The following is an 18,732-nucleotide window of genomic DNA, read 5'->3' as shown; positions in this document are numbered from 1 at the left end:
GGAACAGGTGACGGACTTGGACCATCCTGTGAGACATCAGGAAAAAACACCCAGGGTTTGTGTGCAACGTGTGCATGCTCTGGAACTGTGACTGCTCCAAAGCCTGCCCAGCTAGGGAGGGGATGGAGGCCCTCTGTAAGCAGAACTTGGTCTTGTTTGGGGGTGCAGCATGGGGCTCTGTGGATGGTTTCAGTGATGCATTGCTTATCTTTCCCAAAGAACGTTAATTTCCCAGCAGAGGTGAAGGATCTGACCAAGCGCATCAGGACGGTTCTGATGGCCACAGCTCAGATGAAAGAGCACGAGAAGGACCCTGAGATGCTGGTGGATCTGCAGTACAGCCTGGCCAATTCCTATGCCAGCACTCCTGAGCTGCGCAGGACGTGGCTCGAAAGCATGGCCAAGATTCATGCAAGAAATGGAGATTTATCAGAGGTAATGTGAATAAATGAACAGGAAATCCAGCTGTCTTTAGGCTGAGCTGTTCTGATGAAAGGGGTTTGGAACACTGATAACAGTAGTGAGTTAAGAGAATCATACAGTGTCTCTCATATATTTAAAATCAGAGGAGTAGAGGTCTGAAAACACCTGGAGATGTGATATGCTCATCCCAGCTTGCCTGACATTGAGTGCCTGATACATGCTGCAGAAAGACTTGAAACTGGCTGGCAGGGAAGCTGAGGGCAGTGTCACCTTGGCATCTTTGCTGCCTGCCCCTAACAGGCACGGTAGCTGTGGTGTGGAGGAGGTTATGGGCAGTGAGTAACCCACAGAAAGGGTTTTCTTCTCCCTCACTATGGCCCAGGAGAGGAGCTTTGCTTATAATGTGTTGCCATGTTCATCAAAGACTAAATGGGTGATGCAAAATTCCACTGCATAACCTAGGGATACCTTATTAACTAAGTCATCTTAATAGTTTCTTGAGAAAATCTATGCACTTACGTAAGACACCTCATGAAATTCACACTTGAAGAGAATTTCATCATTTAATCCTTTATTTTTTTAGATTACTTTTGTCTTCCTTTTTCTGCCTCATGATTTGGCAGTGCTGAAAGTATATGCTCTTTATCACATGTATGCTTTAATTCAGGCTACTTTAACATATCCATGTCTGTTGGTCTCTCGTTACAGGCTGCTATGTGCTATATTCATATTGCTGCTCTCATTGCAGAGTACCTGAAGAGAAAAGGTAAGATCAACATATCCAAAACCAACTGTATATCCATAAATATTATTGTTCAAAAAAATCATTTTTGGCTATCCTGCTTTCCTTCCTTGTATGTAAAGTATTCTTAAAGCAGTTTGAATTCTTCCCAAATGTTTTATTTTTAAAATATATCATAAATTCTGTCTTAGACTGGAACAGTGAAATTGTGTTTTGTGTAAAGAGGTTTAATTAAATGTTTAGCAAGCCAGTGCTAATGGAGAATGCTTCACTTGTCAGTCTGTTGTTATTAAATATGCATGTATTAACACATACCAGTAGCAGTATACTAATACCATCTTACAATACCATAGGTTACTGGAAAATGGAAAAGATTTGTACCTCACGTATGCTCCTGGAAGATGCTCAAGTCTCTGATAGTAATGTGTTACTAACAACTCACAATGGAGGAAGTGAGTGCTCTAACCGTGCCTGTTTGTGGGTCAAATAACACGATTAGGAGATCAAACTGCTGTTTTCCAGCTGATCTGGAAAGATATCAACCAAATCAAACCTGTTTCTAGTGCATGTTGGAGGCTGTTATAGAAAGGAATGTTGGAAACATCCTGAGTTCCTTTCCTGATGCTCTTTGGCTGGTTTGATGGATTGCTCAGAATGTCTCTGGTTATGGGCTTTTGCAGGAAAATCCCTCTTGGGTCAATTGGTGTTTAGCATGCAAATCCATGTCCAATTCCTTGGCTGTCCAAAGCTGGGAGGGCAGGGGGATGGAATTAATATCTGGTTGTCCATATGTAACTTAGTATAGATAAAGGGGCTATTTTAAATCTATGATACTTATTTAAAAATAAAGTGCAGGCTTATATTTTTAATGCTTCTATGCCAATGGTTATTTAGTTTATGAAATCTGTATTTCATAGTAATTCTCAGCATGAAATATGTTAGCAATTTCCACAGTCAAGGGCAAATATCTGGTGAAGAGAAAACATGGAAAGACTATAGTCCTTCAATACATTTGGAAGTGTCTGTGGACAAGATGAAAAAATGCATCCTTTTAGAAGGAAGCTTTCTGTGAAGAGCAACACTTGTGAGACAGTTCAGTAGTGTTAAAAGACTTTGCCTGAATAAAGATTATAGTAGCTGGAGTGAAGAATTTGGATGATTTTAAACTTAAACAGTTTTCAAAACTGGAGAGGGAAAATGGAGGCTCCCATCTCAGTGTCTGTGGGTCAGCCTTTTTAATTAAGCCATAGTAGCATTTTCCTACTGTTAAATTAAACATTTTTAATGGCTTTCTCAGGAGTTTGTCACCTCCCCTGGCAGCTTTACCTTCTCCAGTCCAGAGCAGTGGTAAAATCCTTGCAGGGCAGACCCTTGCTGATCTGTTAAGTGTGATGCCTGTGCAAGTTGTTTCTGCTGCACCCTTGGTACTAAAGGCCTCAGCTCAGCAAATACTTGATTTAAGCTCAGTTTTATTCCTTATGAGCCTTTCCATCCACAGCTGCTGCCACCAGCCAGAGCTTTCTGCAGCAGTGCTGAGCCAGGGCAGGACAGGAAAGCCACTGCCAGTGTGTCCTGGAGCCTCCTCCCCTGGGCTGTGCAGTCCTGGGGACTGACAGGGGGGACACCTGCAGGTTCCCCAGGTGGGAATTGTGTCACCTCAGCCTGCCAGGGTCATTCCTGTGCACAAAGGAGTGTTGCACGTGAAGCTTTGCCAGGGCTGCCAGCACTTAGAGCTCGGAACCAAAATGCTGAAGAGAGGAATAACACTGCATCAGGAGAATGCTGGCATTCCCCTTTGCCTGGAGAAGTGAATTTATATCACTGAGGAAAATGTGGAATAGTCTTATAAATTCCATCAGCTCCATTTGTGCCTCTCATTACTTGGGCTGCAAAAGAAATGAACTCATCAGCTCTGTTTTAGTGGCATCTAGTAACTTCTTGAAGTATCTGGTCACTGAGTCATTAACAGCTTTTCTCGTGACTTGCACTTCAAGGCTTATTCTCCATGGGATGGCCTGCTTTTCTGAGCATTACCCCCAACATTAAAGAAGAAGGTGCTATGAAGGAAGACTCTGGGATGCAAGATACTCCCTATAATGAGGTCAGCAATGTTAACATTTACATACCTGTTTTGTATTAACAGAATGTTGTTTCTAGTGGAATCCTGTGCATGTTGTGGCAAAAAATAGAGTGAGTGTACTCAGGCAATGTTGAAAGGCACACAGCTTTTGAGTGAAATGTCACAGCTGTTGCAGTGGTGTTTAGCTAAGGAGAGCATAAAGTACCAGAGCTGAAAGTCAGGGCAGGGGAAGGCCATGAAGCAAACCCATCATTCTGCATGAGATGCCAACTATTCAAGTATTTTCATGTTACTGTTATTTCAGGGTTTTTGTCTAAAGAGGAGGCAAGTCACCAATACTTGATTAAACATTGTGCAATTGCAATAAACCTTAATACAGAAGTTCCAGAATAAAAATGAAGTAGTGGATATGTGCTTGTGCTGCATTGCTATTAATTAAATGCCTCCAGCTGTCAAGTCACTGAACTATTTGCGTTTGTGAAATTGCAGAATATCCTTGTGGAACAGCTGGAGTTGTGTGTTGACTACCTCTGGAAGTCTGAGAGATATGAGCTTATTGCTGAGGTCAACAAGCCTATCATTGCTGTTTGTGAAAAGCAGAGGGACTTTAAAGTAAGTGGGTGTTTGGTTTGGGTCTTTTTAATTATCCTAAGGCAACACTAAAGATGAAAACTTTTAGGGAAAAAAATGTGCTTTTTTTAAAAGGAATGTTTTCTTTCTTCCTGTCTGTAATTTCTCCTTTTAATGTTTTGTGCTGTGAGAAAACAAAAACATTGGTGTCTTTCCTGCCTCTTTTCAGCATCAATGCAACAGTAACTGTAAAAAAATTTCAAATAAACCTCTTGTCTTAGCCAGTGGCTATGATTTTTTACATGGGTTTTAAACCAAGAGCACATTTGCATTGTATTTAAGTTCAGAAAATGCTGATAAATTGCATGATTTCTTCACAATTTCAGGGTTTCTTAGTTTCTTATTTACTTGGCAATTTCAATACATAATGGATAGCCAGATGATGATTGCATTTACTGATTTTTCTGGGTTTAAATTGAAAGAGACACAAAGTGGTAGGTAGCAATAGGCTGTATGCTAGGGAAGCAGATCCTCAGATGTTAACTTAGCTGAAATTTTGGTTCACTATCCTGAGAAAGTGCTGTTCAGTGGTAACTGTGGAAAGCACATCTTTGTGTGGGGTTGGGAGCTGATTGGAGGTATTGGCACCTTGTTCTCACTTGCACGAACAGCACTTGGGTTCTCTGCCCCCTTGGCAGGTCAGCAGCACTGTCTGGTGGTGGGGTGATGCTCTATGAGCCTGCACACAAAGGCTCCACTGCCACAAAACCCCCTAGAAGATGACAGAAACCTTGCAGTGACTCTTTAGTGACTGCTAACGAGGTTAAACTGTTCCCTTAGCTCGTCCAGCCGTCTTGGCAAAGGTCTGGGAAGCCAGCTAAGGCAAGCAGGGCTGTGCAGAGCTGTGGTGGCATTTCCCAAGGTGCTGGCATGCCTTCACCTGCCCTGCCTCTGTCTGTCCATGCAGAAACTGTCTGACCTGTACTACGACATCCACCGCTCCTACCTGAAGGTTGCAGAGGTGGTGAACTCTGAGAAACGCCTCTTTGGCAGATACTACAGGGTGGCATTCTATGGGCAGGTAAGTGAGCCTGGGCTCTCCTGTCTCCACAGTCAGATTTCAGACCTGTTCGTGACAGAGTTCAGGGAAGCACTTGGTGGTGAATCCCAGGGTGAAAGCTGCCTCATGGGTCAGACTCCCAGCAGGATTTTAGTCAGCAGGGAGCTCTCAGTTGCCTCTGTGCAAACCACTGCTGTGGATTTAGGGTGTATTAGAGACCAGACTTCTGTGTCAGCTTTAGTTCTTGACTTCATAAAGCAAAGCTGAGACTGAGGCAGGGCAGGTTTTTTCAAGCTACAACATAAGTAGAACCAGATAAGGCATCTTTGATAAATGGCACTCTCCTCCAATAGATCTTAAAGCAGAGCAGTATGGAATAGATGCTTTGTTGTGTTTTTCACTGACTCTGCCTTCTGCTTCCAGGCTACCTCTGGTTCTGTGCAATGTACTGTAGAATAGCATTATTCCCTCTGCTGTGCTTCAGCACCCTTGAAGCATTATTTTGTGCTTTCTTCCACCACAAACCAGTGTAGCAATCCAGCATGTTCCTTTTAGTCCTGGTTTTGGCAAGCATTAAATGTCCTGTGCTCTAAATTATAAAGTGTGTAAACAACAGATTGATGTGAATCATTCTGTTTGCTAATTAGATTTTAATGCAGAAATTTGCTCTTTTCTCCTTTTGATCTTATTCAAGGCTGTGGTAAGTCTAGTTCTGTTGCATGTTTTGTTTAATTCTCCTCACACATCCTTCATCCTTCCCTCTACTGTTAATTGACATTAATTTTCCTGTGCTCTCGATTCTTTGGTTCATGGCAGATAAAATAACATTGCTGCATTCATTGCTGCATCCTGCAAACTAACTTTTGTTTGTTCAGTTACCTGAACTACCGAGCTGTATCTATCATCATGTTGTGTGTGCACTGTGGGGCCCAATGCTGCTTCATCTCATCTCAGTGGAAGTTCCTCCCAGCCCCACTGGGACTGGGATTGGAGCCCCTCTTCCTCTGTTGCAAGTCCTGGGGTAGCATTAATGCTGTTTGAATGCAAGCCTGCTTTCCTGGCCTGCACTGCAGCTCCCAAGGGGAGGGCTGCTGTGTCAGTCTGGGGTCATGGCAGTGGCCACTGGAGCACTCTGGGCAGGTCATGGCCATGGCCAAGGCCCTGGCAGTCCCTTGTAGGAGCAAGCGAATGGAATTCAGGGGGAATGGCAGGTCCTGGCTCTCTGGACAGATTAGCAAAGCTGAATTTGCCAAATGCAAGGAGCTGCACCTGAGAAAGGGCAGAGTTTTCCTTATGCCTACCCTTCCTCAAAAGGGGAGCAGCACAGGGCAAAACAAGGCTCTCCTACTTGCAGCCTCTGGCCAGCACTCTCCCAGAGCCAGTGGCTCTCCCAGGGGTAATTTAGCTGCAGCACTTCTGCTGAACTGGGTTAGCATCTCTGTAAAAGTGCAATGACTTCCAGGGTGCTAGTGCCACAAGGACAATTTCATTTAAACAGCCTTAGTGCTCTAAAGGGTATGACTGTGTCACAGCTGTGTGTTCCTCTGTCTGTTCCCCCCAGTCACTGGGCTCTAAAGGCAGCAGGCACTGCTTTCCCCTTGCCCTTTGCAGGAGAGATGTGATGTGACTGCTGTTCCTTAACTGAAACAAAAGCTGCAGGGAAAGCAGATTAAAGAACAAAAGATTAATACTGGGAGGGAGAATTTTGGGGGTTCTTAGTGGCGAAAGATGATCTGCTGCTGCACCTGAAAACTGCTCTTCATGCAAAGGCAGAGGCAGAATTTGGTTACTGCATTGCTGCAGGGACCCTGTGCAAGGATGGTTTGAATTAATGTGATCCTCAGGGAGGACACAGTCATCTGTTTTCACCAGCAAGATGTATTTGCCAGCTCAGGGAGCTGGATCTTATGGCAGCTGCTGGTTTAGACTGCACTTTCTGTTAAAGGCCTTTATGTCAATGTCTCATTGCACCCCCAAGTGACCACACTAGCCAGTGCATATGAGTTTACTCACAGATGAGTGTTTGAGAAGTCAGTATCTTTCTTGAATTAAGAGCCAAAAAACATTCTGTTAAATATACTGAATAGCTGAGAACTCATATTGTGCTGATAAGCAGACATTCAAGACCTGTTTTTCAGAGCAGTGTCAGGCAAAGGCAGAGCTGAGGGTTTGTTCTGCTGTGTGTACAAGAAGCTGGGGAAGCTGGAGGGCACAGTTTCATAGGGATCACAATCACTTACTGTGAGGTGAGACAGGGAAAGAACCATTAGATGCCAATTCCTGGCAGGTCAAGCAGAAGGCTTGACCTCAGCACCTTTCACCAAAGGGCAGAGAAGGGTCTGATGTACTGTGAGCTCCAAGGCTGTGTCTGGAGGGGTGTGAGGATGAGGAAGGACCTTATCAGAACTCCCACAGTCATAACTTGTTTCTCAGAGCATCAGAGCTCGTGGAAACCAGTAACCTGCTGTTCAGGAGGTCATGTGCCTTCCATCACCCTCAGCTGCTCCCTGTCACAGTTTTCATCTGTGAGGCTGCATTGTCCTTGCAGGACCAAACCAGCCAGGATGGAAATAATCCAGGGAAATGCATCGATAATGTAACCTTGGCTGCTTAATATTTTAAAATCCTGAAACTGGAGGATATTTGGCTTCTGAAAAGTATTTAATCTTACTTTTAATAGTCTTTGCCAGACATATAGCATATGGCAGACATGATTATTTATAGCTCACAGTTAACTTCTGCTTATCACTTGTCAGCTGAAATACTGTAGGGAATATCTACTTAAATGATGTCTCTTGTATTAGAGATAAGACTAAATCTGTTTAGTTTTTTTGTTTTCAGGTTGTTTTGGTTTTTTTTAGTAAAATGATTAACAGAGATATCAGTGTGCCATGCAGCATCAGCAGAGATTGTTCCAGGATGCAAACATACACAGAATCAGGGTTTAAGAGCATAAACTATATTCTAGCTTGCTATGTGATCATTTTGGAAAACAGGAGGGATTTTGTTGAAAACACTAAATAGTAACAGAAAGCAGATGTCTTTTGACAGAAACAGTGCAGAGTAGTATGTTTAAGTATGATTGCATCAAACTAATGAGGTTTTCCCACATAAAGCAGTTTTGATTCAGTGGAAACAAGATCAGAAACCAGATTATGATCCTGTAGATATTTTCTCAGTGTAATCAACAGGAAGTCAATTGCCTGCCCAGCTCAACAGATTTTTGTAGGATGGCAACTTTGGAGCTCTAGATTTTTTTCTCTAATTACCTGTGAAGGTCTTCATATGCCTATGGAATTTAATTGATAATGTTGTTAAAAATCATGCAATGTTAGAAGGTCCCTGTGAGACTGAAGAAGATGCTGTCAGATGAGCTGCTCTTGCAGCTATTAGTTATTGGTTTCCAGTAATGCCCACAGTACTCCTGACACTTGCCAAATTCAAAGACAATTTTATTGCCCCTTGTCCTCACTGAAGGAGAAGCCAGAGATGCACACATTTCTTAATCCCCATTGAAATAAAGCTTGGGAGGTCCTAAAGAAGTAATGAAATTCATAGCTTATTTTATTTTAATTCTGTTTGGGTTTTTTTGATGAAGATTTGCCTAATCAATAATTTTAGAGGGCAAAGTTGAAACACACTTCCAGGTAAAAAAGCTGAATTTTGCATGAGTACCTTCTGAATAGATTTTGGAGATATCTCTTGCCTTCATTAATTTCTGCTTCTCTGTTTTTCTACAGATAGCAGTTTGCTTAGGCATATTGTAGAATTGGCCATCCAGGCCACATCATGTGAAGTGCAAAGGGCCTTGGGTCTGACCTCATTAATGCTGTCTGCCTTTCCCCCTATCCCTGCAGCTTCAGGTGTTATTCTCTGGGTCACTTTGCATTAAGGTGAAAGGAAGAGGTTTTGAGTGTAGCTGCAGTGGTGCCCATCACCAAGCTGCACATGACACCCTAGGAGAGGGCTGGTGCTGCTCATGGCATTAGGACAAATGCAGCCCTTGTTCATGGGGCACCTGCTGCTTTCTGCCCAGCTGGGAGAGCTGCTCCTGCAGCACTGATGTACATGTTCATCTTGGGGCAGCTGAGTGTCTCACCTGCAGCTGGTGCAATGCTCTGGTAACTTTCAGAGTGTGCATTTCTTCTGAAGCCTGACAGATTCATGTTCAGCTCTTCAGTGAACCCTTTTATTCAAGCTCTGCCAAGTCCATCCAATGTATTAAATAATGACCTTAACAAGACTGTACCTTTGTTGCAAAGGAACATGGTCTGTGTGTCTTTTTGTTGTGTTTCTTTTCAAACGTGAATAATTTGCTAATTGTCTCTGGAAGTGCTGCAGTTCTATGTGGCCTTTCAAGGTGCCCACCAGAGTTTCTCTTCAGCTGCTCAGAGGAGATGCAGACTGGTTCCCAGGTGCTCCCATGCCATGGCCATGGGCAGCCTGTGCCTGCACACCTGGCTCCCAGAGGATGCACTGGAGGTGACATGCTGCACACACCCCATCTGGGCTCAGTGTCCAGCAAGCAGCTGTTAATTGAACAAAATTATTAAGATTTAAAGAATTTTTAATTGTAGTTTTTAATCCATGAGGGTTTTTTCATCATACACACATCATCGTTTTCAAGAAAGCCCTTTAACTCTTTAAGCTGCTCAGTCTCTTAAGTGAATAAATGTGTAGGGATCTTTTCCTGGGTAACTTTGGAGATTGCAGACCAGTATAAATACTGACCTCTGGGCACACGTCTCCTAGGAGTGGACAGAGGTAACCTTTTCACTCAGGTGCTGGAAGTGGCCTACTGGATGCTCTGGTGGGTATACTGATTCCTGATGTAAGCACCTCATTTTTGCCATGGCTGTTATGTTCACTGTATCCTTTTGTTTCTTTCTAAACAGGGCTTTTTTGAAGAAGAGGAAGGTAAAGAGTATATTTATAAAGAGCCCAAATTAACTGGCTTGTCTGAGATTTCTCAAAGGCTGATGAAACTTTATGCAGACAAGTTTGGAATAGATAACGTGAAGATCATCCAGGATTCCAACAAGGTATGAAAAGCATGTGGTTTTGCACGAGGGAGAGAACTGAGTGCATGGTGCAAGAGGAGCAGGCAGATGTTTGCTGCCGTGCAGAAGCAGGTTGTTTTCTGTCTCATTTAGCTCTCATCCATTTTTGCCAATGGCTATTGTCAAAGGTCCCATTCTTCTTAGGGAACTCTTGGTAAAATGCCCTTATATCCATCCATGATCTGAGCGTTACATTTAGAAGTCTCAGTTTTCATCAGTGTGGCTATAAATAAATAAACACATCAAAAATGTTATGGATGCCTTGGAAGCTCCTCACACTTAACGTAATTTTATTGTTTGCCACTGTCCCCCAGGTGAACCCCAAAGACCTGGATCCCAAATACGCCTACATCCAGGTGACCTACGTGACCCCTTTCTTCGAGGAGAAGGAGGCCGAGGAGCGCAGGACAGACTTTGAGATGCACCACAACATCAACCGCTTTGTGTTCGAGACGCCCTTCACGCTCTCGGGCAAGAAGCACGGCGGGGTGGAGGAGCAGTGCAAGAGGCGCACCATCCTCACCAGTACGTCCGCTCCCCGCTCCATCCTGCCTTGCCCAGCCCACAGGGACAGCCCAAGGGCTGGGGATCCATCGCTGGTTCGCTGCCTCTCTGCCATGCCTGGCTCCTGTTTCCAGCTCTGGAGGTCCTGTGTTTCCTGCTCTCCAATGAGACAGACATGCAGTAAACTGGAGGTTGTTAGGTCTGAGCTGGCTGGAAGCAGATGCTTAGTGGAGAAGGGCATGCATGGATTTTGGAGACCTTCCAAAGCATGTAGGGCAATCAGAAAAGTTTTAGCTCAGATCAGACTTAATGCACCATAACAATGCCTTTGCCAAACTCCCTGAGATCCATGAAAGGCCTTGACTAGAAGTAAAGAGTTTTAAAGGTGAATAATTCCTCTGTCAGCTCCCATGACAGTATTTTGGTTGAATGTTAATAGTACCTCTTCACTGCTTTAAGGATGATGTTTTAATAGTCGGTTCATCTGCAGGTGAGTGTTGTGCAGGATGATAGCTCATCTTTTCACTGTGGGTCTTGGCCACGTCTTCCTCACAGACCTGCTGACCATCTTAGGGATAGTTATTTTCATTCAGCTGATTTATTTTTCCTTATAATTAACATCTTAACTGTTCTTGCAGTGATGTAACTTGGGAGTGGTTTGCTGGAGGCAGCTTAGCCCTCAGAACCATTTTCTTTTAATAAAAAACAATTCTAAGAAAAAGCCAAGTAGGATGTCTGTTCTGCTAAGAGTAAAACTTGCAGATAGACATTTTTATTCAAAATGGGAGTAAGATGCATTATAGAGAATTTTTTTAAGCTAGACATAAGAGTTCAATCAGTGTTTTAAGGCAGGAATGTCAGGAGCATGATATGTCTTCTCTTAATGAGTCATATTAAACTGAAACTTTTTGCTCCTTATCATGATTGAAATCTCTCTTTTTAAAAAGCTTCCTTTGTGAGACTACTGCTGAAACTTGACATGTCTTAATTTTGATGTATGAGGAACTGAGATGGAGGTGTTGTTCTCATGGGCAGCCATGGGCAGAGAGGCCGATGTTCACAGCAAAGGCTCCCAAGTGACAGAAAATCCAGTTCCTTGCCAACTTCAGTGCATCTCCTTCCCCCAAAGGACAGCGTGAAAAAAACTGCTTACAGTGCAAGCATAGTCACCTAAAAGTTTTGTTCTGGCAAGCCAGGAAAGAGGCACTGATGTCTGAGGGTGTCTTGTTACATGACACAGCTCTGCTTGTAAGAAGAAGAAAGGAGGAACAGCTTGTGTGTGGTTTTTTTAAGTGCTTGGGCAGCAGTAGATGTTTTGAGATCTCTAGTGAAGCAGGTACTTTCACTGACTTGAAAGTAAAAGTCTGTTATGGTCTGCCTGGCAAAAACAGAGGCTTGTTTTTCTGGCAGAATATTTTCCCTGGGTTATTACATGCTGTCATCAGCTCCCACCACTCTCAGGCCTGCTCCATCTTTGCCATTAGGTGGGAATTTGATGACTCCTCTTCTCCCCTGCTTTTCCCTTTGGCACCTACCTCACATCAGTGCTTTTCACTAAAGGAAATGGTCTCTTCTCTTTTTTTTCCTTTTTTTCCTCCCCACACCTGTTTGGTAAAATCATGTGTTTTCATTTCCTTCCTGTGTAAACTGAAGCACTTTCAGTTTGAGAAGAAAGCAAGGCTTCTGCTATGGCTGAAGTCAATTGTGGCTGGGTGCTGGAGTGGCACCTGCACTGCATCTGCTCCAGAGCCTGCTGGGCCAGGGGCAAGTGCAGTGTGGCTGCAGTCCTTGATGAGTTCAAAAGGAAATGCTCTTCCAGTGCCGGGTACATCAGAATTCAGTTTGGACCTGCTGTGCCACTTCTACTCATTCAGTGATTAAAACTTAATTTTTATGGATTAATAAAGAGATTGACAAAGTCAAAAGTTAATACTTTGACTTAGTTGTTCTGCTTTCCTAAATACTCTCTTGTTGGGTGAGTTCTCTGAGCCATTTCTCTCTCTCTTGAGTAGCCAGTCACTTGTTTCCCTACGTGAAGAAGAGGATTCAGGTCATAAGCCAGACCAGCACAGAGCTGAACCCCATCGAAGTGGCCATTGATGAGATGTCCAAAAAGGTCTCAGAGCTCAATCAGCTTTGCACAATGGAAGAAGTGGACATGATCCGACTGCAGCTCAAGCTCCAAGGAAGTGTCAGTGTCAAGGTAATGTCCATTTGCTGCCTTTTTTCTCTTTTTTCAAGGCATCTACCTAAATTTTTATTCTGATTTTCATCATTCGAGATATTTTTTGTCTTTGGCATACTTTGTATTATAGTGCTGTTAGATCTCACTCTAAACACACTAAGGAATGGCAAGTTTTCCACTGGCATTGATGACTGCTGGTTTTATATTATTCATACTAATTATTCAATTCAAGTCTACTCTAAATAACAACTAAGACCTTTCCAACAAGACTGTCCCGTATCACTTGAGAATAGGACCCATCACAAGCAGGTGGATTCTTCAAGGGAGTTTTGCTAGGATTGGCTTTGTCATTCCCTATCCAAGAAAGCTGGGATTGTGACAGGTATTCCTGATGCTCTCATTGAAGTATCTACAAACAAACACGTAACTGTCTGGGTGCTCATCTGGCTGGGGACTTGGAAAGGCCAGCACAGATCTGCAGCCTGTACGAGGTTGAGCAGCTCCTATTTCCTCAATAAAACCCCTCAGCTTCCATCCTGGTGACAGAAGGAGTTGAGGGGATGTTCTTCTCACAGCCTAGCTTGCCTGAGGCCAGTCTCCAAGCCCTGGAGCACAAGAGAAACAACAGTGTATGGCTTGTTCTCTGTTCCTAAGCTGTGCATTTCTCACACAGGTAAATGCTGGACCAATGGCCTATGCGCGAGCTTTTCTTGAAGAGACAAATGCTAAGAGATATCCTGATAATCAAGTTAAGCTTCTGAAGGAAATCTTCAGGTAAACATTAATATTAGGCTTTTCACCCCCCACATAGCACATAGGACACTCTGCATGGCACAGGCAGGCAAGACATGGAGTCAGGCTGATTTGAACCAGCCTAAGTTACATCTGCATTTACCCCATCTGACAAGTCACTCCTGAGAAACATTTACTGTAGTTCTGGGCTACCCGAGTAGAATACATTCCTTTTGATGTGAGAATGAGTTCTGAAATTCACTTCCAACAAGGTGCAGTTTGCAAGGGGAAGAAGAGACGCAGCACTGTGTGTGTACAGATAGGCTTTTTCATTCCTACAAAAGCTGTGTCACTGTTTTTTGTGTTTTGGTGCTTGCAGGCAGTTTGCTGAAGCCTGTGGCCATGCCCTGGATGTCAACGAGCGCCTCATTAAGGAGGACCAGTTTGAGTACCAGGGAGAGATGAAGTCTCACTACAAGGACATGCTCAGCGAGCTCTCTGTAGTTATGAATGAACAGGTCAGAACATCTATTTGGGTGCTGGTTGGGCTCCATGAGGGGGGCTGATTGTGTCTTCTAGTGACAAATGAAGCTGTAGAGAAAAATACTAGAAGTAAAACCTTGCAATGCAATAGTGACAGAAAGCAGGTTGTTTTTTTTTTTTGGTTTTGGGTTTTGTTTCTTCCTCTTTTTTTTTTAATAGAAGTATATTCTATATCTGATCAACAAAGGTCTGTTTTCTGCCTTGGTACATATTGAAAAGCTGAATGTTTGTGAGGCTAAATGCTGGCTGGGGTTTAGAGGCATAGAAAAATAGTCTAAACTAGTGCTCAATGCTTTGCTTGCTTTGTCCTATAGCTGTGTTGTATTTAATTAAAACAGTAAATTGCTATTAAGATGTCGCTTATAACCCCAGGAGGTATCCTTATTGTGTCTATTTATGGTCAGCTTTCAGAGAAGGTTATTTTTAAATTTTTTTTTTTTTGCTTGAGTACACTGTCAAGATAGATGCCATGTATTTTAGCAGCTTCAGAAGGATGAGCAAGCATATATACATTATATGAATTGTATCCCAAAATTCTGAATTGGACTCCAGTGCACACTTGCAGCTATTCTACTGCTGTGTCCAGGCAGATCTTTTTTTTTTAATAGTTTCAGTTTAAATTAAATATTGAGCAATTTGCATACTGAAGTGCTAATTAAACCATGTTTAATTATATCTCTGCATGTTTATGGGCAGGGTACCTTAGATTGCATGTGATAAATAGTTCCTCTCTAGCAGCTGTGCTGCATTTCCAGGTGCCTGTAGCATCCAAAAGCCCTGTTGGTGCACAGTAACTTGGTTTAACAACTGGTATCAGTGGTGGCATCTCACAGAAGTGCCTACATGGCTCTCCATTACCCCATGCTGTATTATTCATCTTCACTTATGAGTAGAATAAGGGTTGACCTGAATTTCTTGCCATTGTTGTACTTACTGTGGCATTGAGTGAGTTTTTCCTTGGCTGTAAAGCTCCCAATTGCTTGGAGGCCTGGTGCCCGCTGGATGGAGTCAGGGGTGGCTGCAGGCCTGGGAGTTGTGCTCCTCTCCTCTTCAGGTGTATAAAGATTTGTGAACCTCAAGCCTTCCAGTGATTCTAACCAGTAATTATCACTGTTTTGTTAAGTATGTAAGTGTTAAGAGTGTTGTTTGTTAATGAATATCCATGCATCTCACATGGAAGTTATTTTGGCCATCAGTCAGTGTGCATAGGCAGCACCATATGTCTTGTGTGAACCACTGTTTCCCACCAGAATGGAAAATGGATGGTCAGCTCAAATGAGGCATGAGCAGCCCATGAGATTCAGCATTCATAAAACATTTGGAGAGTTCTGTTAAATGCTCATACTTGTATTTGTATCCATGAGCTCTGAGTTTTCTTCATACTAAAGAATACAAAATTATGTGTACAAATCAGTGCTAATGTGTAAAGAGTTCATCCAACAAAAGTCAAAATTGTCATCTCTTTTAGCAAAATCATCTGAATTTTAAAGTCCACCCTGAAAACAGTCTCCCACTTACAATACTTTGGGGAAGCCTAAAACGTGACAGCCCCATTTTTTGGGCAGTGGGGGGTTTTGAGAAAACTCTACTCCTCTTGTCATGAACTCCCTGCTTCTGAGCAGAGTATTTCCTCAGAGAAATCACATGCCATAAACTGTGGCTGAAATATTTATCTCACAGTTGGAAAGCTTGAGGCTCTCTTGCATCTGTGCTGTGTGCTTTACACCAGTACAATTTGCCATCTTTCCCATGGTTGTATCAAGAAAGTTTTGTTTCTCACCTACTGACAGTGACTTTTTCATCACCATATGTTTTTCTCTTTTTTTGTTTTTCTCTTTTTTGTTTTTCTTTTCTGACAGCTCTGTCATGGTCCTTGCTTATACAGCTTCTCTTCTTCCCTGTCTAACATTTCCCTCAATACTATAGCCAAAAGTGGTATGTTCATTTTTCTTACATCTATTTTTTTCTTTTAATGTCATATACTTCCCTCACTTGCTGTTTTTTCTGCTGGATATGTTTGTTCCATTTCCCTTCTCCCTTCTCAGGGAGTTTAGAAAAAGATCTAAGCTGTATGTGTGATGTGTTGTCCATGAGCAGTCTTGAGAGGCCTGTTCTTTAGGATCCTAGCTGTGAACTTTGGGGAGGCCAGTGAGGCAGCTGGACGAGAGTCCCCTGATGCAAAAGCAAGTGCCAATAGCAGCAAAAGTGGCTGCCAGGGCGTGCCCAAGTCCCGGTGCCCTCCCTGCAGCCCAGGATGTGAGAGCAGCTCCTGCCCAGAGCTGCCCACGCTGCTGGAGCTGTTTGTGCTCAGGTCTGCCCGGTGACAGCTGAGGGGAGGCTGGCCTGCAGCCCTGCCCAGGGACAGCTGCCACTGATGGTGTAGGGCTGCACCTGCAGCTTTGTCAAGGGGAGAGGCTTCTCTTCCAGTGCTGGTGCCGTGTGGTCAGTGGGGATCACCCTGTCTCTGCTCTGTATGCTTCCTCAAAGCACTCATGGAGGATGACAGGTTTATAAAGGGCTTTTACCAAGGCTAGAAGAGCTTCTTCAGGAAAAAGATCTTCCTTCTTTAGGACAGGGCAGAGCTTTTTCCACTGCTGCTCGACTGCAGCTCTGCCCACAGGCTCAGCCTGGCACTTGGTCCCAGCCCTGCTGCCCAGCCTGGGCAGCTCTGTGGGGCTGCTGCACCCCCAAGTGACAGCGTGGGCAGAGCTGGGCCTGTCTGTGCCATGGTCAGGAGGTGCTAATGTAGGTGTCCAGGAGTTTGCAAAGTGTAGGGGACTTGTGTGAGAGTGGTGCAGTTCAGGGAACACCATGGAGCTTGGCAGCAGTCAGCCCAGCCCCATCCCTGCAGACTCCATTTACCAGGGCCAGGTCCCTTTCCTCTGTCAGATCCTTAGCATCATTGTGTAACAATTAAAAAATGGGAAACCCTTGGTTAGACAGCAGACACTTCAGACACCAAATAATTCAGATCTCTCTCACTGTTGCTTTTGTTTTTTTTTTCCCTGAAAAGATTGCCTACAAGGAGGACTCAGCAAAGCATCCAGGGATGGAGCGCACGTATTCCCGAGTCATCCATAGAGCCAGCACCTCTGTGCCAGCCACTCCAGCAAACCCTGATGCCTGACTGCAGCCTCAGGAAGAGCTGCTGGCTGGGGTGGGGTTTGTCCTTTGTTGTTGAGGCTATTTTTTCCATTTAGATTAATAGTACTGAAAATTAAGTTGATGGACAATACCAGGAAAAGGATTTGAGGGTTAAGTTTTTAATTTATTGGAAGTCTTCATGGTGTTATTTTAAAAAATGCAAGCTTGAGATTTTTTTTTTTGCCTGCCCCAATATTTGCACATTTCCTCTCTTTTTTCTTTTTCTTTTTTGTTGTCAATTTTTGGTTTTGAGCAGCCTTTATTAAGCCAGGCTGATTACAAAATTCCAATTGAATAGATAGGTACACGGCAAACTCTAAGTTTGCTATAAATTATAATATATCTAATACTAAGTCCTAGTATACATATATTTTAAAGGTCAGAGTGGATGTTTTATAACATTTAAGCATATTGCAATTGTAAATAGAAGATGTGTAAAATATGTCATTTTTACAAAATTTTAAAAAATATCTTTTTAGTTAATTATGACAGTACTAAGAATATGGATAACATTTCAGTTACCATTATATTAAAATATTTGTGTATGTGTATAAAAGCGTCCATAAAATTTTCTCTTTGAAGCTCTGTGCATTGGTTCATTCCTGTGACAGCACTCTCTGGAGTGGTGGAGATCAGGATCATCCCAACTCTCTGTGATGTTGTGGATGCTGATAAAGGCACCTATGACATCTGCAGAACATGGCTCTGGGTTCTCTCCATGGCCCCAGACTGAAGTCACCCTAAAAAGCAGCTTGGTGTAGTTCTCCTGCTTGAGACCAAGAAAACTCAGATTTTCCTTTGAAGTTCATAATCCCAGATTTTCCCTGGGGCACATTGGGAAGCCACATGCCTTTATGAGATGTTTGTTTCAGTTTCTGCATCACATGGGGATAAAGTGAAGTGATTGTTCCAGCTCTTAGGAGTTCCCACACTCCTTCATGTTCATTGACAGAAAACCCCTGCTTGCAGCAGTCATTGCTTGTAGTACCTGTGTGTTAGAATTCTTCCTTCCTGTGCACACAATTCTGCTAAGCTGTTTTTTTTCTGTTCAGCTCATTTCCCCTGGAGAAGCTCTGGTGGTTGCCCTGAGGCCTCCACAGGTTTGTTCAGGGCAGAGGCCAGTGCTGTGGCTTTCTACCTGGGGTTACCAGGAGGAATTTTCCAGTGTTTTGCCTCATTCTGCCCTCCTGTCTCTTCTCCTAACACCCCAAGTTCACAACTGATGCATCTCAGCTGGAGCTGTAGCCTGGCCCTGCAGTCCAAAGTCAGGGGTGGGCTCTGAATTCACCCCCACCTTCATCTCTGAGTGTAAGGTAGAGGTGCCATGACCCAGCCTCCACCTGCCAGCACCTGCTGCTGTCTCACTCTGCACATCAGCAGTTTTCCAGAATTCTTGGCTAAGGTTTGGAACCCCACAGTGTCCTTGGCTGGTGGGGGAAGGAGGGCAGTGGTTGGGACAGGCACACCTTGGTTTGGGATGGCCCTCCTCCAGCATCAGTGCAGCAACAGCATGACCCTGACCTGGGACCTGGAAAGAGCCCAAGGAAAGGGAGAGGACACTGCAGAGCAGCATCAAGCACAGCTCAGTAGGAGCTGAGCCCTCCTCATCCTCACCCTGACAGGCCCGGCTCTGCTCCTCGGACACTGCACTGTGCAACAACAGTGATCTGCTGAAAGGAATGGTGTCTG

The 18,732-nt window shown here is 43.8% G+C and overlaps 1 protein-coding gene across 1 annotated transcript in view; it reads left to right on the top strand.

Moving 5' to 3' along the window:
• The window catches only part of DOCK10 (dedicator of cytokinesis 10), a 118,568-nt gene extending 100,944 nt beyond the window's left edge, over positions 1 to 17,624 (top strand). Inside the window, exons 45-56 of the mRNA XM_066556246.1 lie at positions 220 to 435; positions 1,132 to 1,189; positions 1,519 to 1,617; positions 3,160 to 3,266; positions 3,735 to 3,857; positions 4,783 to 4,896; positions 9,771 to 9,917; positions 10,250 to 10,460; positions 12,452 to 12,642; positions 13,298 to 13,398; positions 13,736 to 13,874; positions 16,913 to 17,624. Coding sequence (XP_066412343.1) covers positions 220 to 435; positions 1,132 to 1,189; positions 1,519 to 1,617; positions 3,160 to 3,266; positions 3,735 to 3,857; positions 4,783 to 4,896; positions 9,771 to 9,917; positions 10,250 to 10,460; positions 12,452 to 12,642; positions 13,298 to 13,398; positions 13,736 to 13,874; positions 16,913 to 17,026 — 1,620 coding nt within the window. The 3' untranslated portion in view covers positions 17,027 to 17,624. The remainder of the gene's footprint in view (positions 1 to 219; positions 436 to 1,131; positions 1,190 to 1,518; positions 1,618 to 3,159; positions 3,267 to 3,734; positions 3,858 to 4,782; positions 4,897 to 9,770; positions 9,918 to 10,249; positions 10,461 to 12,451; positions 12,643 to 13,297; positions 13,399 to 13,735; positions 13,875 to 16,912) is intronic.
• The last annotated feature ends 1,108 nt before the right edge of the window (positions 17,625 to 18,732 follow it).

This window comes from Molothrus aeneus, chromosome 10 (genome assembly GCF_037042795.1).
Source record: "Molothrus aeneus isolate 106 chromosome 10, BPBGC_Maene_1.0, whole genome shotgun sequence".
NCBI classification, from domain to species: Eukaryota; Metazoa; Chordata; class Aves; order Passeriformes; family Icteridae; genus Molothrus; species Molothrus aeneus.
Note: the sequence above shows the minus strand (reverse complement) of the source record. Positions and strands in the feature narration are given on the sequence as shown.